This window comes from Hyperolius riggenbachi, chromosome 9 (genome assembly GCF_040937935.1).
Source record: "Hyperolius riggenbachi isolate aHypRig1 chromosome 9, aHypRig1.pri, whole genome shotgun sequence".
NCBI classification, from domain to species: domain Eukaryota; kingdom Metazoa; phylum Chordata; class Amphibia; order Anura; family Hyperoliidae; genus Hyperolius; species Hyperolius riggenbachi.
In genome coordinates, this window is record NC_090654.1 from 74,682,743 (window position 1) to 74,699,340 (window position 16,598).

Genomic DNA, 16,598 nt, shown 5'->3' on the forward strand with positions numbered 1-16,598 from the left:
TCAGGCACTACAGCAGCCAAATAGATCAGCAGGATGGCAGGCAACTGGTTTTGCTTAAAAGCCTCCTTCTAGCTACAGTTGTCCTTTAAAGCCAGTTATGTTGTTGCGAGCCGCGCAATTAGCGCAAGCTGTGTTACACAAGTAGCATGTGCATGGCTAGTGTAGTGTGCGCTATGTACTGTAAGTAGCATTACACATATTGCCCTGGCAAACAGGCACATTATCTAGGTGACGTGTGGTTTGCCAGTTACACAGCGCGCACTATGTAACTGGCGTAGCAATAGCAAAATTGTCATGCACTACCTGCACACTGCAATTTTGCCGTGATTTAGTGAATTGTCCCCCATTGTCTGCCTGCCTTGAATTCCAGCCCCCCTACTTTTTCACCACTGACACAGTGGTCATGTGACGTGGCTGAAGAGGACACATCGAAATCAAGCAGGTAGCAAGAGCCAATGTGCTCATGCCAGAGTATGGCTGCACATTATTATTAAATGCCTCAGAAATTATGAGCACTATAATTAGGGGTTACAATAACGGGCAACTTAAAAATGGGAGTATGGACAGTATAGTAAGGCACGCTATACTAGGAGGCAATATACAAAGTCCCACTAAACTGGAGGTCTGTACAATAAAGGAGCACAGTAATAAAAAGTAGTAGAAAAGGGAGACTGTATAATGAGGTGATCTAGTGATAAATTATACTGTACTATAATGAACACTATAAGGGGGATAGACTTTTGCAAGGATCTCCCTCAGCCAGAGTCTTCTAGAAATAGAAAGGCCAATAATTTACTTAAAGGGAACCTTAACTCTAAAAAAAAATGAGTTTCACTTACCTGGGCCATTTACCAGCCATCCTGTACCCTCGCAGTCATTCACGGCTCCTCCGGTCCCCCACCGCCAGCTAGTTTTGTTTTTGCTGACTCGGAGTCGGCAGGCTGCCACCCGTACCTTTGCACGCATTCCCGCTGGTGCTGTAAGCTATCACGGACGTTAACACGTACATTTTCACGCATTGCTCCCGCAATGTGTAACAATATACGTGTTAATGTCCACGATAGTTTCCTGCATCAGCGGGAATGCGTGCAAAGGTACGTGTGGCGAAACAAAACTAGCTGGCGGCGGGGGACTGGGGGAGCCGTGAGTGACTGCGAGGGTACAGGATGGCTGCAGGGGGCTGGTAGAAGCCCCAGGTAAGTGAAACTCATTTTTTTTTAGAGTTAAGGTTCCATTTAAAGGAACTCTGAGCAGTACCCCTGGGTATGCATTTAAGCATACCCACATCTAATTAGTTATGCTCCCTGCCCTGCGTTAATCTCATTGCCTGCTGGTTCTTGAGGTTCAAAATGCATTACAGCAGCGACTCTTTCAAGAATCACACTGTGACCCTGAAACATGAAACCTGCGGGTCCTCTCTGCGCATGTGCAGGCTTACTTAATTTTTCCTCCTCTGTTCCATGCCCCTCTGCAGCATGTCATATGACGTGCCGCAGAGGGGAGGGGAACAGAGGAGGAAGAATCCAGCAAGCATGCGCAGAGAGGACCTGCAGGCTTCCTGTTTTGGGAACCATGTGCAATTCAGATGACCAGCAAGCAAGGAAATATTCAAAATAAGGTTGATAGTGCTTTTGGGTACTTTTTCAATTGTAAAATGCTTTAAAGTTATTTTAATCACTTATCCACCACTACAGTATATCAATGTCCTCTGTGACTTCATCTAAGCCACGACGATGTAGATATACATCTTGTAGCAGAAGCACAGCTGTGCATCATTGGGCTTGCTCCTCTGCACACCTTTGGCACTTTTTGATGCAGCTCTAATTGGTGAAAGGGAATATATGTTCCCTGAACCAATACGATTGATTTTTACCATAAAAAATACTTTTATTTTCTCAGTTCATAGTGAAAAATGCACCCTGTAGCATTATTTAAAATTTAATATCTTCACCAAAAATTGTGACAGGAACATAATCTACGTTTTTTGACAAACGGTAGAAATAGCCAAACAAAATGTGTGTTTCTTATCTACAGTAGCCCTTTTTATTTTTAAACTGGAATTGGTACAACTGAGAAATACTGTGTTTTTTCTATTTTTTTCCTCTTTTTCCCATTAAAATGCATAGAAAACAAAATTGTTTGTGGGGTAAAATGCCACACAAAAAAAGTCTAGTTTGTCTTGAAAAAAACAATATTTAATTTAGGTGTAATAAGTAGGGATAAACGTAATGCCGATTAAATAGAGACATAGCTAAAATGTAAAAACTGCTCTGGACCATAAGTGGGAAACAAGGTCTGGATGCAAACTGGTTAAAGAGAGTATGAAAATTATCTCCTAAGAGATAACGCGGGAGAAAAAGTTATCAACTAGAAGATAATTTTCATATTCTCTTTAAAATAGCTTTTAAAGAGAACCAGAGACGAAGCACCCTCATGTATTTTATTACATTTATCAGTGGGAACATGACAGTAAACACTTACCCTGCTTTTAGTTTTATCCTTTTCAGTCTAATCTATCTGTTATCAACTGTGATAAGAATCCACCGACTATTCAGTCGAGGTTTGACCTGGAATCATTATAGCTGAGTCACTCTTCTGTGGAGTCTTTTCAAGCCCAAGCCTGCCACCTCCTGGATCAGATTTCATACTCAGAGCTGTTGACATGGGAGGGGCTGCTGCTGCTGAGAAAGAAGCTCTGAAACAGTGTATCTGTGTGCAGTGTGCAGCCTGTCATTATCTACTGTATGCAGTTTCATTTCTATGAGAGACACTTCCTACAGGCAGCCACACAGCATTCCAGAATAATAGTTGAAAGCAGACAGATGAAAGGCTGCAGCAGCCCTGCTTGTCTATAGTCTCATAGAGGATAGACAGCACATCCAGAACAACTTATAACCCGGAAGCAGAACAGGTATGAGGCGGTGGCCATATTGGATATCTCCTGGAGCAATAATGGATAAAAAAACACTCAAAAAGGCACATCAGAGTGGCGAAATTTTCAGGTAGAGCATTTATTTTTTACAAGCTATCAACTGATATGTTTATTTTGTGTGAATTGTTCATCTCTGGTTCCCTTTAAGCATATTACAAATGAAAGAAGGACTTTGGTGAAAAAGTACTATCAAAATTATTTTGAATATTTTCTTGCTTGTTCGTGGTTTAAAATACATTTTATGACAAGGGGCCGTATGCAATTCACGTTTTCACCTGAGTTTTCTCCTAGGAGATAATTTTTAATCTTCGATTTAAAATAACTTTCCAGCACTTTTCAACTAAAAAGTACCACAAAGTAGGTGAAAAAGTACTATCAAAATTATTTTGAGTATTCTCTTGCTTTCTGATGGCTTAAAAGGCATTTTATTGCCAAGTTTAAAAATATCACCTAGGTGAAAACTCAGGAGAAAAAGTGAATTGCATATGGGCCTCTACTAGCTGCAATACTACATTGCTGAGCATTGGCGCTCCCTGGGCTTATGTAGGCCACATGAACATTACTGAGCATTACGCTACACCTTATTTGCTGCATAAACATGACCCCTAGTCTGAGGCCATGTTTTGGTGCCTTTCATCAACTCTATCTACTGAGCCTGAGCAGATAAATGACCCTGACACATCGTCTTCCAAAAGTGAAATGCCTCTTCTACTTTCCATTTAGGGTAAATAAACAGTGAGGTAAAGGAAACACCGATGTTTAAATAAGCTGTTCTCATACTTACCTGGGGCTGCCTCCAGCCCCATTCTGGCCTTGGGCTCCATCGCTGTCCTCCTGGGCTCCTCCATTCTTCTGCTGTTTCCACCGGTATATATCTCAGTCACAGGCAGTCGTGGTTCACCGTGCATGCGTGACCTGGCCTCACACGTACCCTTGCAATGCTCCCGTCACCGTACTAGCTGAGCAGCGTAGAACAGCCAAGGCTACGGGAGCACAACATGGGTGCGGGAGACCCATATTTACAAAAAAACAGTTCCTTGTTACAGCTTAATAGAGCTCCTTCAAGAGAACCCGAGGTGGGTTTAAAGAATATTATCTGCATACAGAGGCTGGATCTGCCTATACAGCCCAGCCTCTGTTGCTATCCCAAACCCCCCTAAGGTCCCCCTGCACTCTGCAATCCCTCCATAAATCACAGCCACGCTGCTGACAAACAGCTTGTCAGAGCTGGCTGTGTTTATCTCTATAGTGTCAGTCTGCTGCTCTCCCCGCCTCCTGCAGAACTCCAGTCCCCGCCTGCATCCCTTCCCTCCCTGCTGATTGGAGGGAAGGGACGGGGGCAGGGACCGGAGCTATACAGGAGGCGGGGGAGCAGCTTAGACTGACACTACAGATGTAAACAGAGCCTCACAGCACGGCTGTGATTTATGAGGGATTGCAGAGTGCAGGGGGACCTTAGTGGGGTTTGGGATAGCAACAGAGGCTGGGCTGTATAGGCAGATCCAGCCTCTGTATGCAGATAACATTCTTTAAACACACCTCGGGTTCTCTTTCAGAGATGCTGCAGTGTAGTTACTTCCTGGTTTGCTAGGAGCACAGAAAGGGTTAAACTCCTGTGTTTACATATTCGCTCTCAACTCAACTGCAGATAGCTGGGAGCTCACATTACACTGGCTTACTTTGCTGAGAAGGGACATTTAGACAGGCTGCTCTCTATAAACACATGCGGGGTGGACACAGGGCCAATTTCCGTAAGCGGAGGATGACGCCAGGGCAAGGAAGGTCGGTAAGAATCTGCACACCTCCCCGCACAAATAGTAGGGGTCCGTTTTTAAATATATTTAGCGCTAAGGTATCATTAAGTACTTTATAGAGTATTTGTAATATTAGATCCTGATATGATGGTCAATCCCTCTAAATGATGTACAACTCTGTGTGCCTACAGGAGCTGAGGCTGAGAATGATGGCGTCCCTGTGTTTAAGTTCTCTCGCTGGAGAGTGAAAGGTCAGGCCATCCCAGAAGTGGTGGAAAAGTACAAGTCACTGGAGGCCGAGCTGAATGTCCTACCTTTTTGTTCCCAGTTCATCCCTATGGAAGTTATTGATGCCCCAAAAAATGGTTCCATCATCTACCATCCATCCATCCTGCCTAGGCATCGGGGGGCCTCTGCAATTAACTGGTAAGAGTGTGGACAAGGCAATCACATCAGTAATGGTCTGTCTACTTTCAACTCTTTGTCCAGCCTGATAGTGCGCCCCACCTTAGTCCCTTCTCCATTCCTGCTCCATCCCTCTGTGGCAACAAGTCAAGTTGCCAGCCTGTTGACTAGTGATGTACCTGTACAGTTCTTACTCCCAGATTGTCCTCCAAGAGATCTAGTGCTTGCGGGCGACAGTAATTGAAAGTGTATAAGCACCTTAACCTCCTGGGCGATAATCCCGAGCTGAGCTCGGGGTATATTGCGCAGGAGGATTTCTCAGGCCCTGGTGGGCCGATTTGCATAATTTTTTTTTGTTACACGCAGCTAGCACTTTGCTACTGCGGGGGTATCGTTGCTGCCTGAGGGGAACGGGGAAAGCCTTTTTATGATCCAGAGCCTTCCCCTTCCCAAGGTAAGTATACAAAATACTGCATTGCAAACCTCACAGGTCTTTAACCCTCTGGGCGATACAATTGCATCGCCCAGGAAGGGGCGCAGCACTTTTTTTAAATTTTTTTTATTTTTTAAATCATGTAGCGAGCCCTGGGCTCGCTACATGATAGCCACTGCGCAGCGGCATCCCCCCAGATGGGTGCCAAGCATGTATTGGACGTCTAGCCGTGATACTCGTATGTTTATTGCCTGATGAAGCGGGATTGTGCCCGTGAAACGCGTTGCGAATTGTTCGTGGAGTATTTAATTAAATTGTCTTTTCCTCAAGTGACAATTTTGTGTCCTTTTTGGAGTGACCGGTCCACCACCGCCACCCGAATATTTTAAACTTTTTAGCATACTTTTATCCTTTTGGCGCCTCTGCACAGCTTATGATCAACAATTCCACCCTGGTGGAAGGGTGATACACCCTCTTTTCCTTCTACAGAGAGCGACATCTTAATCCTGAGTGGGGACAGGTCTAATCTCCCCACCTGCCTATACAGTGGTTGCCTATGCGGTAACCCATGTTTGTGAGTATAATACTTACTTTTCAATTATTCTCCTGGTTCCAATACATACTACACCATACCGGGCTCTCGGTTTCTTCGTTTTATACTTTCAGCTAGGTGCTTATAGCTTATGCAATCAAGGAACTGAACTAACTAGACTACTAAACTATAAAAACTAACAACGATCGGTGGTTATCTGTGTATCAGAATGTCAGCACAGTAGGGCTTATGAAGCTTGTGTGGAAAAGCGGTGACCGCACACCCTAACGGTTAGGTACAATGTAATCAACTTAAGGGTTAAATTCACATTCTCCCTCTTTTTATTTTATTGTAGTTCATTCTTATATTTAGAAGGATTCTAATAAGCTTCTAATTCCCGGTGTGGTAGCATTCTGTATCCAGGGGGGCCAGATTCTTTCAAAGTGGTCGGTCCTATCAAATAAATTTACCTTAATTTTCTCATTAAGCATAGTAGTGTGCATCTTTGAAAGCACTCTAGAGTATATTTTGAAAGAACTCTAGAGTATATGCTACATCCCAACTTTAAAGGTGCCCATTAACGGTACAATTTTTTCGCCCAATGCAATCTTTCGATCCAGTTTTGGATTGTATAGAAGATTCGAATAGTGAGAAAAAAAGAATAAAGGAACACAGCGTAGCTCTATGTAGGATTGGGTCTGTATATCCACATACTTATCTCATCATGGCCCCTTTAATTGCCCAAACTGATATAACTGGGGCGTGATTTTAATTAAAACAACCTAGAATTTGTATTATGTTGCCCGCTCTCTCCTGGGTTCTGGACTGCCCCCCTCTGCCCGGTCTGGCAATGAGCAGCCATGGCAACCTCTGTGCTGGCTTTACTGCATGTGTGGAGGCTGTGCATGTGTAGCCCTTTAAGAAAGGAAAGTGTAATGTGAAAATGTATTTAACAGGTGTAATGTAAAATTAGCATGTTTGGCTAAAATTTGCTTTAAAGTTAGCACTGTGGAACCAAGAACAATTACTTTTGGCATAAGGGGAAATATTTCAAACAAGTATTTGGTTGTGCGATGGGGGTGTCCGTCGCCCAAAATTTGGCTAATCTATATATGGCAATATGGGAGGAGGCTATTAGGATTGGGGGTACACATATTAAAATGTGGAGAAGGTTTATAGATGACCTCCTCATCCTCTGGGAAGGAGATGAGGAGGGTTTTCAAAAGTTTATTGAGGAAATTAATGGTCTGAGGCCCAATATCCAACTGGTTGCTGAATGGAATGTGGTGAGTATACACTTATTAGACCTAGAGATCCTTAGAACAAATAAAGGATTCACTACAAAATGTTTTTTTAAGCCAACTGACAGGAATGGCTTTATTGAAACTACAAGTTGTCACCACCCCCAGTGGGGAGTCCCAAAAGGTCAGTTCACACGAGTGTTTAGGAAATGCACGAATATTGAGGATTACTACCAACAATCTGATATCCTTAAAAAAACGATTTCTTGAGAAAGGGTATTTTACAGGGGGATCATATTTTACAGGACAATATTCCAGAAACACCCAAGTTTATCTATAAAAGTAGTGTTGCACCACCTGGGAAGGGAACCAATATGTAGGGTGGCAAACTCCAGGTTTCTTTCCCTGCAGAGGGTGCAAAGGATGTAAAGAAGCAAGTGGCAAAAGAAAGGTAAGTATCCAGTCACAGTCGAATAATGGGGAATTTAAAATATTTTTTTTAATTACATGTTCATCTACTGGGGTTGTATATGTCATCTGGTGTGATTGCTGCCTGCAGTATGTAGGCCGCACAACAAGAATGCTAAAGGAAAGAATAAGGTAACATATTAAGAATATTAAAAAAGGTTTTGAACAGCATAGCGTGTAGTTAAATGTCAAGCAAAAACATTCATCTGACCCATTATGTATGTATTTTTGTGGAGTGGAGAAGTTAGTACCATCTTGGAGGGGTTGTAGTAAAGTGAGGGAAATCTCAAAGAAAGAGACGCGATGGATATTTGATCTTGATGCAATGGTCCCTCTAGGTTTGAATGTGGAACTGGATATAAATTACTTTCTAATAAATGATTAATCTGAGCATATGTGGTAGGGGTGCCTTTAAATTCTCGTGGAATTCTTTTCATTCAACTTTTTAAAATGGGGATGTGTTGTTTATATATAATAATAAAGCGGGAGGGTTTTAAACTGTGAATAGATGTAAGTGACCGCTGGTGTCATTATCGCTGAAAGCTGCGAATGAGATTGACACGGAGGGTTCCGAAGTTAATGTGTATTTGGCTGCTAGGCAACTGTGCCTGAGCGGTGCGGACCAATCTGGGAAGGAGGGGCGGAGAGGAGATGTTCAAGTAACGCTGGTCTTACGTCCGACGTCAGCCCCTGATGAGTCCGTTTGTTGACGAAATGCATAGGGCGGAGCTGTGCCGGACGTGACCAGCCTAAGGACGAGAGACAGAGACGGAGCAGTGGGAAATGCGAGAGCTCAAGGCGGTATTGACACGAGCGGCTACCCGGGATGATACGCTCTGTTACATTCGCTTTGTGATGGCTCATTTATGAGTGCAAAATTTTAACTTATTTTTTATTAAATATATACGGTTTTACGCTATGGAGGCTATGTTTTACTTTGTAGTGACAGAAGCTTGTGATTTGAAATCGCCACTGGATGCATTATCCCCACAAAGTGATTACGTCCCACCTCCTGATATTATAGGAGGGCAGCTGGATGAGTGCGGGCAGTGTGGGGGTGTCCAGCTCACAGTGGGTGCTAAGAGTAAATCGCATTGAAGCACGAGTGAAGGTGGTGGTGTTTTATCCTGCTGACAGAGTAACGCTATTGGATTTATTTCTCTTTTTTTGCATTTGCTATGTTGGCCAATTGGAAAGTTTATCGCCTATAAGTGTGAAGAGTGAGAGAGATTATTGGACAGTCTTCTCATCGTTGTCACTGGTGGTAGCAAGGACAATTAGGCTCGAGCGCTACTCCTGTGGTTATATATAAACCAGTTGACCATTGTTAGGTCACAAATAAATTCTTGGGATTCACATTTGAGTCAGTGTCTGGTGGATCCCTCTCAGCCGGGACAGAACACAAGGATAAATCGGGTTACACATGCGCAACACAAAGCTGACATGGACACAGTGACACAGGTGGACGCAACGACAGGGATTTTATTATATACAGTAGGAAATTTTATTATATAGCATGCAGATTTAATGTGTTTCTGATACAGTAAAAGTTTGTCATTGATATGGACCATCTTCCTCTTTGCAGGACTCTGATGCAGGGTGACAAGATTGGGGGCTTCACCATATTCTGGGCTGATGATGGCCTGGACACTGGAGACATTCTTCTTCAGCGAGAGTGTGATGTTCTACCAGATGATACAGTAAACACGTTATACAACCGTTTCCTCTTCCCAGAGGGAGTTAAAGGCATGGTAAGCATATAACTTTATTATGGAGTGCTTACTGCTGGAGTTTTTACATGTATGCAGATCTAACTACTGGAGGTTATAATGTAGACATACCCTTGATTACAACATTAAAGATTTGTCCAGGGTTGGGCATGAGCTGTGCCTTGTCCATTTAACTTTTAATTTGGCCCCCAATGCAGGGCTGGATTTAGTGCCTCCCTCCCTCTTCTGTCTACCTATCTGGAGAGGGTCATTGATGAAGAGGTGGGTGATGAACAGCCTGAGAAAAAAAGGAGGGGTTCCGAGCTTTAAAGGCTAATACTTTGCAGCACTGTTACTGGGCATGTACCCATGAAGTGGGCATGTACCCACAAAATGTATTGCATGTGCAAAATAAACTATTTTTTTTCCTTACCAAATTGATTGTGTCATCTGAGAGGCAAGCCACCTCTTATCTTTTTGATTTTATGCTGGTTTTAACTTAGTTGTAACTCTACAGGGTGCCTCTTTACCTTTGTTGTGCTAGCTGGAGAGAGGGCTGCCTAATACTGGTGTAAACCTGATTACCTAAACTGGAGGGGCTGGCTAATATTGGGACTCACATGGCTACCTATAATGGGACGGGCAGCCAAATTCTGGAGCTCACATGGTTACCTAAGCTGGGGAGGGGGCTGCTAATACTGGGGGCAAACTTGGGAGGGGGGTATCAAACCTGGCTACCTATACTGGGGGAGGGGGGCTGCCTAATACTGAGACACACCTGGCTTCCTAAGATGGGTAGGGTGCTGCCTAATACTGCAGCATACCTGGCTACCTATGCTGCAGAGGGGGCTGCTAATACTGGAGGCACATCTGGCTACCTATACTGGGGTGGGGGAGACTGCCTAATACTGGGGGCACATCTGCCACCTATACTGGGGGGTGAAAAGCTCATCGGCTAATTGAACTGGGGCATGAACTAAGACTAGGGGCACATTTGCCTTCCAGTATGGGAGGGAACATTGGCTACCTGCACTAGTCTAGCTTTTGTGTCAAATGTAACATTCTTTTGTGGTCTACAAGTTAATAAGTTGCCCACCCCTGGACTAGATATTAACCTCCTTGGCGGTTATCCCAAGCTAGGGTCGGGGCGGAAAACCGCAGCTTAGAGCGGTGATCCCAACCTCTGCTCGGAGTAGACCCCGGAGGCTGTATGCAGAGCAATGCGCTCTTCTTCATGCCTCCTGGGGATCCCGACGTCAGCTGGCATTCTTCTTCCTCTCCTCCGGGGCTCTGCTTCCTGCTGGTGAGATCGCCGGCTGTCGTCATGAGGACAACCGGCAATTTCGCTTTAGAGTTGCAGCCTCACCCGGAGGATGGAGGCATAACTGCAGCGCTGTAGCCAGGGAGGTGAGTGGTTACTGGAACTTCTGCAGATCTCCCTAGCAGCATGATTTTTTTCCAGGTTTTAGGGTCTGAAAGGGTGCAAAAATATTGCAGCGCTTTTAGACCCTAAAATCCGGAAAGAATCATAACACCAAGGGGGTTAAGGGGCGTATTTAGCAAACACCAGTAAAAGTATCTTCACAAGCAGCACATAGCAATTTTACTGGTACGTACGCCAGTTACATAACGCATAATCAGTGCAACCGACTTTACCCAGGTAATATGCACGTTGCCACGGTATCACGTGTAAGGCTACTTGCGTAATTCGTGTTTACCGACCATGCCCCTAATTTCCATCTACTCATCAAATCTAAGAAAAATTAATTCAAAACAAGAATATTCCCAATCAACATTTGATTTAACCAGTTCAGGACCACAGGCTTAAACCCCCCGACTGACCAGGCTATTTTTTACAATTCAGCACACTGCAACTTTAACAGTGTGCTGCAGGGCCATACAACTTAGCAGCCAAATGAATCTCTGCCCCTTTTCTGCCCACCAACAGAGTTTTGTGTTGGTGGGCTCTGATCCCTGCTGCAGGCTGTATTTTTTTTTTTTAATTAAAGAGAGTCTGAAGCCTGAAAAAAAAACCTCTTTTTACTTGACATTGCAATATGTGCAGAGCTAAAACAGCACTTTCCCGCAGCAGAACGATGTAATTAAACTCCCCAAATCCCCGTGGAAAATTCGGGGCTCCTGTAACGAAAAATCTGCAACGCCGGATGGATTGCGGAAATATGGTCGCATCCAGTCCGGCAAGCGGACCTTCCAACGCGGGATGCGGAAATTCGTCCGCATCCGCTGCGCACACCCGTCCGAGCACTCTGCTCCAAACTCACCAACATGCTGTTCACCAGGGTTCTGCCATCTTGCCTCTAGGGGGTGCGGCCGCACACCAGACACGCCTTTATACTCTTAGAAAGCGTGTCAGCTGACCTGGAGGTCAGCTGACATTTTAGCCTGCTCTGATTGGTTGCTGCCTGGGGTGGAGACTTCTCTCCCAGGCAGTATATAAGGAAGTGCTTTTCAGTCACACTTTGTCTGTGTTTGCGATACCCTGTGTCAGCACTCAGACCTTAGACTAGATCCCAGGTGTTGAAACCAAGGACTTCACACCTAGACTAGGAGATTATTATTATTGTTATTGATTCTCTGTGTATGATTCTGTGCCTGTCTTGACTTCTCTTCTGCTTCCTGATTCTGTACTCTGCCAGCCCGTACCGTTAACGACTATTGGCTTGGTTCCTGACTATTCTCTCGTCTCACGTCTCTGTACTGTTGCCGCCTGTACTGTTGCCGAACCTCTTTCTGTCTGACCTTGCTCCCTTCAGTGGAACGTCTCCTACTGTTGGGTTATTATCTGAGGCTTGCCTCCCTGAGACGCCGGCCCTAGCAGACCGTTACTGCCAGAGGCTGAGATTCCTCCACTGCCACTTTGGGGGATCTCACACACGGGGTTCCCATTCAGAGGTAACCACACCTCTGAGGAATTGCCGTGTGGTGGATATTTCCACAACTTTGTGAATATTTACTGCTTTGTATATTTTCATGTTGTTCGTGTGTCCACTGCTTTACATCTACCCGCATTATTAGCAATTCCGCAGATTGCTATATAATCGGGTCTATCCTTGTATTATTGGCGATACTGCGGATCCCCAATAATCAAGGTTCGGGGTGTGACACTGGTCTGAGTAGATCATTTCAGGCACTTACCGTGTTAGTGAGCCTTCCGCTGATTTACCATCAGGAAGATACTTACTATTTCACTCTAACATATCTGCATTAGTGGTGATTCTGTATATCACCACTTAATCAGATATTTGTGCCTCTTGCTGACACCAATCGTTACAGAAACACAGACCATAAAGAAGTAAGATGGAGGGGGTGATAAACCAGCTTCAGACTGTAAGGGCAGAGTTAGAACAGCTGAAGATTACTGTAACTGCACAGCAGGCTCAGATTACTCAGTTAAATGAGACTGTCCAAAGGTTGCAATCACCACTTAACGTTCTACCTCCCCCGGCTCTTAGCGAGCCTAAAATGAACATTCCTGAGAAATTTTCAGGCACAAGGTCAGATTTCCAGAATTTCCGTCACAGAGTGCTGTCTTACTTTGAGATGAAACCTGTGTCCTCGGGAACCGAGGCTCAGAAGGTCACTCTTATCAAGACTCTATTGCATGCAGATTCCCAGACGTGGGCTTATGGCTTACCTGATGAGCATCCTGCTCTGTCTTCTGTCCAGGAGTTTTTTAAGGCCATGGCGGTCATCTACGATGATCCAGATAGTGCCGCCACGGCCGAACGTAAGCTCAAAAACCTTAGACAAGGACGCAGTACTGCTGAGGAGTATGCGTCAGAGTTTAGGAAGTGGGCTGTGTCCTCTAGATGGGAGCGATATGCACTCTTGGATAGATACCTAGATGGGTTGTCAGAAGCAGTAACTGACGTGATGGTTAGTCATCCGGAACCCAAAGATCTAGATGAGGCTATTACGCTGTCTATTAAAATAGATAGGCGTCTGAGGTACAACAAGAAGGGCAGGTACCCCATGTACTCTAGGACTTCTGGGGCCAGTAGCTCGGCAGCAGTTGAGACTGAGGAGCCGATGCAGTTAGGCCACGGGCGCCTCACGGAGGCGGAAAGGTCAAGAAGACGCAGAGAGGGTCTTTGCATGTACTGCGGGGAAAAGGGCCACATTGCACAAAACTGTGGTAGGAAGTCGGGAAACTCCTCGGCTTAGGTGTGGTAGGGGGTACCACCCTAAGCGGAATTGTTTTACCTCCAAAACAAGAAAAATTTTTATTGCCCTGTTCCCTAAATTGGGAAGGGAAGAACTTTCCTACCTCAGCATTTGTAGATTCCGGGTCAACAGCTAACTTTTTAGATTTAAGCTTTGCTTTAAGTTTAAATATCCCTGTACTTCCGGTAGGAAGACATTTATATGTTACAGCGATTGATGACACTCCTTTGCAAGGAAAGTCCCCACTGTGTCAGACACCTCCCCTCTCGCTGCAAGTGGGAGCTCTGCACAGGGAGGTCATACAGTTTTTCGTTTTAAAGATGTCTACCTCTACGGTGATACTAGGGTTGCCCTGGTTACGATTACATTCTCCTCAGTTTGATTGGGGGAATGGGCAGTTGACTACTTGGTCGCCTTATTGTACACAACATTGTTTACAGAATGTAGTTTTGTGTTCTACTAAGATTCAAGTGGAAGGAGTACCTCCACAATATCAGGAATATGCTGATGTCTTTTGTCCTAGGGCAGCAGATCAATTACCCCCCCATAGACCTTTTGATTGCCCAATAGATTTGAAACCAGGAACCATGCCACCCAGGGGCCACCTATACAACCTCTCGTCCCCGGAAAAATTGGCCATGGACGAGTACATTCAGGAGAATTTGCAGAAGGGTTTCATCCGCCCTTCAAGATCTCCTGCAGGAGCGGGATTCTTTTTCGTTCAGAAAAAAGATGGTGGTTTGCGCCCCTGTATTGACTACAGGGGTCTAAATAAGATCACGATTAAGAATCGGTATCCACTACCGCTAATCGACGATTTATTTACACAGGTTCCCGGGGCTTCTGTTTTCACTAAGTTGGATCTAAGGGGGGCCTACAATTTGATCCGTATCAGGGAGGAAGATGAATGGAAGACGGCATTCAACACTCCCAAGGGGCATTACGAATACTTGGTGATGCCCTTTGGGTTGTGTAACGCTCCTGCAGTTTTTCAGGAGTTCGTCAACGAGATTTTTAGGGAGGTACTGGGTCGCTTTGTAATCGTCTACTTAGATGATATCTTAATATTTTCTAAAAATATCACGGAACACCGCCAACATGTGAAGTATGTGTTACAAAGACTCAGGGAGAATCAATTGTTTGCGAAATTAGAGAAATGTGTTTTTGAGGTAAAGGAGATTGCCTTTCTTGGTTACATTATCTCTACATCAGGGTTGTCCATGGATCCCAAAAAGGTCTCTGCTGTAAGGGATTGGCCACAACCATCTGGGCTTAAAGCACTACAGAGATTCTTGGGATTCGCAAATTATTATAGAAAATTTATCAAGGGGTTCTCTTCGGTGGTGTCTCCGCTTACTAATTTGACAAAAAAAGGGGCTGATGCCACTCATTGGTCAGAAGAAGCAGTTGGGGCATTTTCCTCTCTGAAAGAGGCATTCTGTTCTGCTCCCATATTACGTCATGTAGATGTTGCTTACCCATTTATAGTGGAGGTGGATGCCTCGGAGGTTGGAGTAGGAGCAGTATTGTCTCAACGTTCAGGACTTCAGGGCAAGCTTCATCCCTGTGCTTTTTTTTCCAGAAAATTCTCTCCTGCCCAGAGAAATTATGATGTTGGAAACAGGGAATTATTAGCCATCAAGCTTGCTTTTGAGGAGTGGCGCCACTGGTTAGAGGGGGCGGAGCATGTAATTACTGTGTACACGGATCATAAAAATTTACAGTACATTGAAAAAGCTAAAAGACTCACCCCCAGACAGGCTAGATGGGCTCTCTTTTTCTGCCGTTTTAATTTTATAATTACATTCACACCAGGGAGTAAGAACGTTAAAGCGGACGCCCTTTCTCGTTGTTTTGAACCTGAAACTGCTCCATCTCCTTCCTCAGAAAGTATTCTGTCGAAAGAGATCATCCTGGCAGCCACTGAGATAGTTGAAGACCTTCCTAGCCTCTTAAGTCCTTTTCAATTAGAAGTGCCAGAAGGGAAACCAAGAGGGGTTCTTTATGTCCCTTGTACTTTACGTCCCAAAGTGCTGCAGTTGTTTCATGGACACAAGAATGCTGGACACCCTGGCATTACCCGAACCCAAGAATTGTTGTGTAGATCTGTCTGGTGGCCATCTCTACAACAAGATTGCAAGGAATTTGTTAAGACCTGTACCGTCTGTGCCAGGAGCAAACCCTCCCGACTGGCTCCAGTTGGAACTTTGCAGTCTCTGCCCTCCCCTCAGGAGCCATGGACACATATTTCCATGGACTTCGTGGGAGAACTTCCAGATTCCAATGGAAAGACTGTCATATGGGTGGTCACAGACAGATTCAGTAAGATGGCCCACTTTGTGCCTTTGAGTGGTTTCCCTACTGCTCAAAAATTAGCAGATCTTTTTATTCAAAATATCTTTAAATTACACGGCATTCCAGAGAATGTTGTCTCAGACAGAGGGGTCCAGTTTGTCTCTAGGTTCTGGCGGGCCTTCTGTAAGGGGATGGGTATGTCGTTGTCCTTTTCATCAGGTTACCATCCACAGACCAACGGCCAGACAGAGAGGACCAATCAATCTTTGGAACAGTTCCTGAGATGTTATGTGGCGGATGCCCAACACCAGTGGGCGGAGTTTCTACCATTTGCTGAGTTCGCACATAACAATCTCAGGAATGAGTCCTCTGGTTATGCGCCTTTTCAAATTGTCAATGGGAAATCTCCCAAATTTTCTCCTTTGCCAGTGTCGACCTCTCCATTCCCTGTCCTGGAGGAGTGGCAGGAATCTTTCAAGAGGATTTGGGCTAATGTCGGAGAAAATTTAAAAAAGGCTTTCATCATACAGAAGAGGCAGGCAGATAAGAGACGGTCTGCGGAGTGGGAGTTTAAACCAGGAGACAGAGTTTGGATATCAACTCGTCATATAGCTCTGAGGCAGCCATCCGCGAAACTGGGGCCC

The 16,598-nt window shown here is 44.8% G+C and overlaps 1 protein-coding gene across 2 annotated transcripts in view; it reads left to right on the plus strand.

The window, feature by feature from the left end:
- Positions 1 to 16,598, plus strand: part of ALDH1L1 (aldehyde dehydrogenase 1 family member L1) — a 206,773-nt gene that overhangs the window by 109,683 nt on the left and 80,492 nt on the right. For both annotated transcript variants that reach the window (XM_068253079.1, XM_068253078.1), the window contains exons 3-4: positions 4,878 to 5,112; positions 9,351 to 9,516. In XM_068253079.1, the coding sequence (XP_068109180.1) occupies positions 4,878 to 5,112; positions 9,351 to 9,516 (401 nt within the window). The remainder of the gene's footprint in view (positions 1 to 4,877; positions 5,113 to 9,350; positions 9,517 to 16,598) is intronic.